The sequence below is a fragment of the Nestor notabilis genome, unplaced genomic scaffold (assembly GCF_000696875.1).
Source record: "Nestor notabilis isolate BGI_N333 unplaced genomic scaffold, ASM69687v1 scaffold23081, whole genome shotgun sequence".
In the NCBI taxonomy this organism is placed as follows: Eukaryota; Metazoa; Chordata; class Aves; order Psittaciformes; family Psittacidae; genus Nestor; species Nestor notabilis.
In genome coordinates this window covers 2,892-12,475 of record NW_009915474.1, presented here as the reverse complement: position 1 = coordinate 12,475, position 9,584 = coordinate 2,892, and the positions used below count along the sequence as shown (strand labels likewise).

The 9,584-nt window shown below is 45.7% G+C and overlaps 1 protein-coding gene across 1 annotated transcript in view; it reads right to left on the bottom strand.

The window, feature by feature from the left end:
• Nucleotides 1–1,639: 1,639 nt before the first annotated feature.
• Nucleotides 1,640–9,584, bottom strand: part of ANHX (anomalous homeobox) — a 10,316-nt gene continuing 2,371 nt past the window's right edge. Inside the window, exons 4-9 of the mRNA XM_010024167.1 lie at nt 9,058–9,244; nt 8,446–8,578; nt 7,871–8,172; nt 7,000–7,147; nt 3,614–3,701; nt 1,640–1,732 (exon numbers count right to left, since the gene is read on the bottom strand). Coding sequence (XP_010022469.1) covers nt 1,640–1,732; nt 3,614–3,701; nt 7,000–7,147; nt 7,871–8,172; nt 8,446–8,578; nt 9,058–9,244 — 951 coding nt within the window. The remainder of the gene's footprint in view (nt 1,733–3,613; nt 3,702–6,999; nt 7,148–7,870; nt 8,173–8,445; nt 8,579–9,057; nt 9,245–9,584) is intronic.

Genomic DNA, 9,584 nt, shown 5'->3' with positions numbered 1-9,584 from the left:
TCCGCAGAGGGGCTCGGCCCCCGCGGTCACCCGGCCCCCGCGGTCACCCGTGCACCAGGTTGGGTTCACCCGAGGCCGCACTGTTGAAGGAAATAAACGTAAACGTGTGCGCAACAACGCTTCTTCCAAGCACCGATGTTCTGAACACAACCCCTCCGACAGCAGGAACATGGCATTGTGAGTGACGTCCACCATAGTAAAGGAAGTGCCAGGGTCTCAAAACACACAAGTGTACCCCAGGCAGCTGGTGCTGGGGTTTTAATGCATAGTTAAAATACCACTTCACACCCTTACCTTGAAAAATGCAGCCTGGAGAAACAGTCATTCAAAACCTTTATTTGCTAACTTTATTACAACAGGAGGCACCTACTTTGTGTATCTCAGGGCTGGAGTTTCAGCAACGATTACCCCTTTTCCACTACAGATTTATAAGCCAGCAGTAACACTTAGGGAAAACACCCCAAAGACAGCCCACTGACTTGCAGCATTAGTTTTAAACTGTATCAAGGGTCTGCTGTGCTGCTGCATATCCTAATGTTCTCACACACCATTCTGCTTTGTAGCCTCTAAGAGAAAGAAAGAAAACCAGGGCTCCTGCTCCGTGAGCAACGTGAGGTGAAGGAATGTAACATGCAGCCTTGAGGCTGGGTTAAGTAAGGAAAAGTGCTGGGAAACAGGAAGAGTGGCATGCGCTCCCCGGGAGAGCTGCAGCTGAACAGCTCACCCCCGCGGAGTAAGCAGCCTCCAGCCTACACAGCATTAGCCCCACACTTACTACAGCGTGTAGGAAACTTGAGTCTGCACAAATCACGCTGCTTTGCAGGGCCCTCATCTGAACACGACGTGCCTCTGCCTGGTGCCAGAGGCCACCTGAGGGTCACACAACGGCCCTGGCAGTTTGCATCCATCCAGATCTGGGGACTGACAATGGATCAAGAGAGTTCAGCAGCTCCTACCTTCTCCATTCATCCTTCTTTCCTGGGCAGTCTGAGCTACAGGTAGTATTAAATACCGACAACACTGGTTATGCCCTCCCGCAGCCCTGCAAGAACATTGACTTCAGCACTGATAATTCTGCCAGTTTGTGTTACCTGTGGCACTCTGAAGTACTGAACACTCCAGCAGTTACACCCAGCAGTACCACAGAAATGCAGGGATGAGGAATAGATTTTACCAGCGCTAAGCTGATACTTTGTCTTTCAACCCTGAGAAAAAGTTACCTAATATCCACTGTCAGGCAATAGAACTAAGTTTCACTCTGAGTACAGGAGCTTCATTTACCTTCATCATGTAATGAAGGACTCTGATCTGACCACTGCTATGGGTAGAAATACTTAACTGCCACAGAACCAGTAACTTGATATTAGCATCTGCAGTGCAGCTTCAGACTGCTCTAGCCAAAACCTACAGTCCACAATGCACCTTTTGTTTCTTCTATCCTTTGCAAAATTCTTAACCAAACTGTAACAAACTTTGTAACCATTAGAACAGACCATCATCCTTCTACCTCACTCCCTATTCATCTCTATGCCAAACCCCTCATTCGTTCAGAAAAAAAAGATGGGGAAAGGAACACCCAGGAAAGGATGGGGTGTTTCCTCGGGAAGTGCAGACCACATTGAACATCTCTGCAGACGGATCACATTTGTCCACCAGCTGAGAATTCAAAGAGCAGCCACGCTGCCCAGACCGTGTCATTGGTTAATGGGTTGCCAACTGGATCCTCCAGAACCTGAAAGACACAGAAAGGAGTCAAAGCTTCACCACGTACGATCCTTAATGATGGCGATGCCATTGCTCAGGGTGGAAGAGCTCCTTTGGGCAGAAGGGAGGGAATGTGAGTGGCGAAGGCTGCACGCATGAAGCAACAAAGTCTCTGTTCCCCTCTAAGTTCAGATGGGGTAATCCATCTGTACAGGAGATGGGTATAAAAATGACAAGCACAATCAGTGCACAAATCAACTCTCAGTAATTCAGAGAAGAGTAATTCCCTTCCCTTTGCCCAAGACACTGGTTCCTATAAAAGCAAGTAACTGACAGAGGGAAGACCAGGATGAAATAATTAAGGGAGTGATCACCTGAACAAGGGAACTGTGTTCAGGGAGGGAAAGAAACGTATCCAAAATGAACGAACTTTAGTTTATTTGCTTGTTTAGTTTTATTCTCATGCTGGCTCTGCCAGGATGCATCACCTATGAAAGCAAATGGCAAGTCATGCATGGACAAAAGGAAGTGTACATCTGCACCCCTGTGGTTCAGACACAGGAACCAAACACCTGCATATTCCTGCAACAAGCCCAGGGCAAGTTGATTCAGCCAGACACAGAGTGCCTGGAAGTCTGTAGAATGCTGTAAAATCACTTACCCACTCAAGCCTTTTTGCTTTTCCTACAGCACACATTCAAACACACAAAAACTGCTTTTCTGAATTCCTCAACTTAAAAAGATTCGAAGATGTCCCCTTTCAACATCTGCAGGCATCACAGGGTGTCTTGCTCCCCAGCCCATAATGCACTGTCATGTTTTTATACCATTGCAAATAGGAATGCAAAGTAGCAAGACAAAAACTAGCTACAGAGACTGCATGCTCTAGAAGTCTCAGAAAAGGCTCATTCATTATTAATGCCCAAAGCTTTCCTACTCATCTGGCTCACATTATGGCTGGTAAAAAGGCCACTTTCCAAGATACAGATCTTTATATTGATGCTTTCAAAGGCTCGAAAGAGGTTCTGTTACTGCCCTCAGAGCTGCAGCCGCTTCCTGTAATGAGGCCAGCAGATATGGTTTCCTGCTTTTGAAAATCCTTTTAAAAAAGATTTTCTCCAGCAGCTCACAATGCAAAAGAAACAGAAATGAATGCTAACTGACTGGGAGATCAACACTCACGTGGCCAAAAAATAGCTCAAGGTACAGTTTAGATAGGGCTTTTTTGGGTCCTATTTTTAAGACTTTTAATTCAGAGATGTGCTCACATCCCCTTGAAAGCACCAGATTTCTAACTTCTATTCTCTGCTGCCTTAAAATCACCACAAGAAGGCATGCAGACTGAACCCAGATCCTGGAGGTAATTTATCATGTCCTATAATATACTGCTCTGTACACTGCTATCAGCCATCTCGGAACAATACAAAATCCCTTTTCCTCATCAACAACAGTCTTGGAAATGGGAATTACATGAAAGACTTTAAGAGGTCTGAGAGAGCAGAGTCCAATTCTGCAGAATCCCTCAGAGCAGCCCTCAAGCAGCCATCTTGCTATCACCTTCTTTCCACAGAGCTAGGTGAGCCCTCCATTGCTCAAAACGTAAATGATACTTTGGATCTGTACAGGCTGCTTTAGCCATCATTTCAATGACACGCTTAGTAAAATAAGCCTCTGATAAGCAATTCAAGTGGAAAAAACATCAAAATCATGTCTCCTTCTAGCATCTGCAGGACGCTACCGCAGAGAATGTCCACCTTGCTCTGAACTGGATTCCAAAAGGTATGCTTCAATCAAACACATTTGGTACTAAATATGATGTGAGATTTCACATCTCCTGTGTGAGAGCTACAGCTGGATAATGTGTATAGGGCTAAGCAGCTTTTTCTGCACATTACGTGTGTTCTCTCACCTGGCTGTGTCCCAGGGCTTGGCTTTCTTCCGTGCAGGGTGCAGAAACAGGTGGGCACTGAGGCTTGCCAAACACAGTCTGACAGTAACTGCAAGAAAACACAATGTACAAATGCATTTGTATTTATGCTCAACTCGCCACTTACTGTAATGCTTTGCAGCAGCACAAGGGGGGCTGCTGTCAAGACCATTCATTCAACAAAGTTCTATTAAACTGTCTATAAAACTGCTCTGTTTGTCAAAATTGCTACAGCTTGAAAATAGAGATTCTGCACTGGGAAGACTAGCCTGACCAGGAGCAGTATACAGGAATGACTTTCCTTATGCTCCCAGAACACTCCATAAACAAGGAGATGTCTACCAAAACATCTCTCTCCTGAAATGTATTTCAAAAACACAGATCTTGAGAGTCAAAACAGATAAACATGTGGCTTTAGACACAGCCACAACATTGTCCACGATTCTACAGTAGCTTTTCAAGGCTGCCAGTCTGGGGACGTGGCTTCCCCATCCACACCTCCCCTTGGGGGCCTTGACAGCCTCTCAGAAGAGGTCACAGTCTGGGGGCACTGGGTCAAGTGGGAGACACTGGGTAGCTGATAACAGAATGTTCTCTCCCTTCATCACCAACTCAAAAGAATCTATAATTCCAACAACACTGCCCCTACTGCTCCCAGAAATAGCCCAGGGTATGAAAGGCCATAGAGGCCTAGACCAAAAGGTGCCAACTAATAGAGCATACAGAAAAAGAAGAAACAAGGTAAGTATCAAGTTGCCATTCCTTGGAATGTACCCCAGGTTCCAGCAATCAGTCTTGGGACTCCTGACATGCACAATGCCCTTAGCAACAAATTCTATGATTTAATTACGCAACATGCCCAAAAGTAGCCTCCTTTGATGCTTTTTGAACTTGCTGCCTGCCAGTGTCGGGGTGCTGGGTTATCCAGAGGGGAGAGCCTAACAGCAGGAGGATTCCTAGCACTCTGAGCTGGAATCCCAAAAATGCAGGCAGAAGCAGTAAGCTGCAATGAGCATCTCAGCACTGATTTTCTAAATCAATATGCTGGCTCATAAACGCAGTCTGTCTTGCTCCATAGAGTTCAGTGTGCTTTTCTGTTTGAAATGGGAGGCATGGGAGAGTTATATTCTGCATGAATCACTAGCTGGACTACATTCCACCTCTCCCAACTCAAGGAGTGAAGAGGATACACCACCACTATCTGTAAAGGCGAGCATCTGTTTGATGTCCCACAGGGACTTCCAGTTCGCTTGCTGGATCAGACTCTCCTGTCAGGCAGCAGGAGCAGATGGAAACAGTCAGTTTCCAGCCTGGTTCCCCCTCATACTCCCACCTCACAGCCCTGTAGATCATAAGAGGCTTGGATACAGCCCAAGTGCATAGGACTGACTGTAAAAAGCCCATAAAAGAAATCAACAGGAATTGTTCTAATAAGCTTTCAGGCCAAGTCCTTTCCAGGTGAGCACCTTTAAAAATGACACAGGCAGATTAAGGGTCCTTGTGCCGACTTGTAGCTCTACTCCTGCACTTAGAAAGCAGGAAGCCAGAGGTGCTGGCAGGGCAGTGAGAGCATAACACTGAGTTCACTCCAGATGAGTGACCTTGGCTAAATAACTTCCTTTTCTGTGTTTTATATGTAAAGCAGGGGTAACTTCACTGCCTCTGCCCTGGCTTTCCAGGATAGCAACACTCACTTGCACTACAGTTTGAGCTGTTGACTCATTCATGAGTCCCCACGAGTGATGCTCCTTCCATTATTGCTAAAGAGGACTCCGGTGACACAATACTTCTCTCTCATCAGTAACTCTGTTAGAGGGCTCTGCCTGATAACAAAGGTGATTCTTATTCACTGCCATTCACTGAGCTTTCATCTTACCTAAGACTACCCACATGAGGTCTCCTGCCTCTCTGGAGAGAAATTGCCAAAGAGCCTAGATGAAACTGCCACCTAGGCATCACTCGTTTCCAAAGAGAACAATGTTCCATAGCAGTCATGGTGTTTGGGAGAGTTCAAGGTTTTGGGGGTAGCTGGACCAGGCTGCTTAACAGGGTTTACAAATAAGAGTTCAAATAACTATATCCTCACCAGGTGTCAACAAAGCAGCAAGTCCTGCCCCTGACAGGAATACGATAAAGGGTGTGTAGATTCCTGGCACAAGTGACATAACCCAACAAGGAGACATTCACCATAGATTTCTTCTGCTGCTGGAACATATTTTAAAAATAAACATGAGCTCACTCTAGAGTCAGAACATGCAATTTTAAATCCAGCCAGAATATTGCCAGCAAGCCCCACTGGTCTTCCATGAGCTTCAGCCACTGTTTGAAACTGCAAATCCTAGAACACATACTGAGGTAGGTTTACAATGCCCTGACCTGCATTGTCAATTCAGGGTGAGGAGTGTGACATGAACACCAGCACCGAGCCAGCTGGGAAACAGAGGTAAAATGCAGAAATTATTTCAGCAGGGAACTGGGAGGCAAAACCCCACTGACCTTTACCTCTGGTGAATCACTGCCTTCCCTGGTTGCTTGACAAACCACAAAACCTCTCCATGCCTCTGCTTCCTCATCTCTAAAGCGGGAATAAAACTGCTTCTACCTGCCCCTCTGACATATTACTGACAGTGTCGTGCTAGCACAAATGCTGGACAGTGTCAAGGCAGAAGGGCTATGAAATGGAGCTACTGCTCCTGCTCTTTCAGATCAGTAAACCAAAGGAACCTCACCATATCTGTTTGGCAGTGTTTATTTTTATGTAACGTTATGGGGGTTGTGTAACATATGGAAGGTGGCATGGATTGCTGTTGGTTTGCATTCTCCGTATTTATCTCAAGTCCCAGAGAAAACCTGCAGTCTGAAACATTTATTACAGGTGGAAAACAGAAAGACAGAATAGTGCCTGTCTTTCTGTTTTCCAGTTTGGAAAGCCTGCACTATGGAATAATCTTGTCATGAGGTTACGAAGCTACAAACACTATTTTAGGATTAAGTATGGGCCCTACCAACCCAGCCCACAGAATCAGCTCTCACTGAATCACTATAGCTTATGATTTTCTGCCAAAAAGAAAAACAGGCAAACAGCTTAGAAACTAAACCTGCCTTAAAGAGAGGGGTTCATATCTTTTCTGATGAGGCTGGTCCCAGTTCTCCTTTGTGCCACCACCATAAGCCACATATACACTTACACAGCATTTCCCATTTCCAGTGCACAGATAGAAATATCTGCAAAACATGATGGACCCAAGGAGAGCCAAGCCCCTTCTTTCTACAACCCTCTTCAACAAGGGGGATCAGGACAAGGCTAATCCCACAGCATCATTGTCACTCCTGCCTGTAAGAAGCCCTGTGCTTTCCCTTCCCTTTACCTGTGGGGAAGAACAGACTCCAGGGTCCCTAGCTGTCCTTCTCTAAGGATGAAGCTTTCAACCTCTAAATCTGACTGCTGAATGATTCTTCCTGAACTGGCATCAACAAAGCCACCTTGAGGGACTCTGCTCAAGGGAGCTCTGATACCTGCTGAAATAAACGTTCGCATTAAAGACAGTTACAGAAAACACAACCCCAACCTCTGACCCATCTATTCCTCTTCTCCTTGCTCTACATTCACAAGAGCTGGGTGAATGGCAGCCACAGCATTTTTTTGTTCTGTAGACCTACAGCAAAAGCAGGTGCACATCACGTACATATCCTGGCAAGGCTATTGTTAAAAACAGAGAGAAGAAAAGAGATGGTGGGAATGCTGAACAAGACCAGACAGGAAGGAAACAGAGAGGGAGAGAGAAAGAATAAGAGGAAGGAGAAAGGAAAGTGAGAATGTGTTGCTGAAGATGTGCACTCTGTCACAGTTAAGAAGTTCCCAGCTTCTGCTCAGGCAATCTCTTGAGGGTAACAGGGATTTAAAAACACAGAAGCTTCCAACCTGACAAGGTGAGCAAACACTTGAAGGGATTCTTGCAATGGAAATGCTAAAAGGAATCCACCTTGCTGGGAAAATGCTCTCTTACAGAAGCAGTTACAGTTTAAGCAAAAGAGTAGGTAAGAATGTCTGTTTCAACACCTTAAACCTACAGGTTTTCTCACAGATACTACAGGAGCAGAATTGCAGAGCTCATATAAGCCCTGCTCCCATTTGTTATGGCACTGGAAAGCCACGTAAGTGAGCAAGAGTGTTTACAGCAAAGGGAAGAGAAGCTTGAAAACTCTTAAGGTCAATGATCTTGGTGCAGTTTTACTAACCTTCTATACTTGGGGTCCACATAGAGCCAGAGACTCCTCTGGTGCTGCAAGGGGCCTGCCACATGGCCAGCTGTTCATCTGGGAAGGTAAGAGACCCACAGGGGCACAGGACGATGTTACCCAGCTGGGGGCTGGCATCAGTACTGCTTGCTGCTTCTCTGGCCTGCAGGACAGCAGGGTTAAAGCAGGTTCCTGGTTCCAGCATAGCTTCAGGCCAAAATGATACAGGTTGTTCAGTGCTGTGAGTGGTCAAGTAAGCCTTGTTTGTCCCCGCTTCATACAGCTCACTGCTCTGCATAAAGCTGTAATGGTGGAGAAAATAAATTAGCCAAACATACTGCTTTGCAAAGAGGAGGACCCACCAGCTAAACCTTTGAATCCTGCCCTTGGTAGCTGGGAAGTTAACTGCTAGATGCTCTGACCGCCTGATGCTGGGCAGGGACCATTCCCCATATATGCAGTCAAGACTCCTAAGTTATGTCTCCTGGGAACTAACATGAAAGTCAGTTCCACAGACAACTTTAAAGGTTGCTTCATCTCTGAGCTGTCACTGTAAAGACTTTTTCATACATCACCTGGATTCCAGCATCTTTAAATATGTTCCCTCAGGAGGCTTATCCAGATCTGCAGCTGACTGGTCCCACCCTGGGTCACAGGGCATGAGAGTTATCTCCATTTGCTCAGAGTCGATGCCTACATAAGATCCATCTGAAAGGTGCAGGCCAGGCAGGTGAAGGAACACTAATAATTACTCCAAAAAGCAACGAAACAAGTCTAGTTTGCCAAATGCAGCAAGACCCTCTTATACTCCCTGACTGACATTTGGTCAAGATTCTGTGAAGGGGCATGGCAATACTGGGTTTTACTGGACTACAGCCCTGATCCCAGGATCTGAGCACTAAAACCTGCTGCCTTGCAGGTATTTGCTTTCAGTGCCCCTTCTGAGGTGGGCAGCTCTGTTAGCCTGTCCTTGCACAGGCCTTATCAATGTTTGCTCCTTCTGTGGAGTGACAGCCTCTAGACAAACAATGAGGCACTCCACCGAAGGAGAGCTCTTCCATGTCCACTTGATCCATCAGCATATAAATGCTGTTCTGGAGAAGGAATATCCTTCCTTTCCTGAGGGAATTTAAAATTAGTTTCCCGCTTTCTGGATGACATCCTAAGCCCATTAGGAAGAAACAAACCTGCAGTTTGTGGAGTGTAGAATCCTCTATCCTGCTGCTGCTTTGTGTGATAAGCCAGAGCCCTCTCAGGACACAAGTTGTTTTGCTTTTCCATACGAGGGAGGCAGGATTTTTGACGCCGTCGGTAATTTGCAAACCAGTTGTAGACCTGAGTTGGCTGCAAGTTCATGTCCTGAGCCAGCCCCTCCTGCAAACCCATGTGTAGGGAGAGATCAATGGACAAAGTATAAACCACAGGCTTTTTTTTTTAGTTCCAAATGCAACAGAGTAAAAGAGCTTTCAAACCCAGAGACATTTGTTCACTAGGTAGAGACATTTGTTCACTGGGTCTCTGACAAGTGGATCCCATTGAGGAGACTGATTTGTAAACTCAAAAGAGTTATTGGAATACACTTCCAACAACCAACAGTTGTTAGAATACTGCTCCCCTACTCAATTTGTTTGCTAAAAAAAAAAACCCCAAAACCAAACCCAAACAACCAAAACAACCCCATATACTGCTATTTTATATTGCTGTATTTAAATGG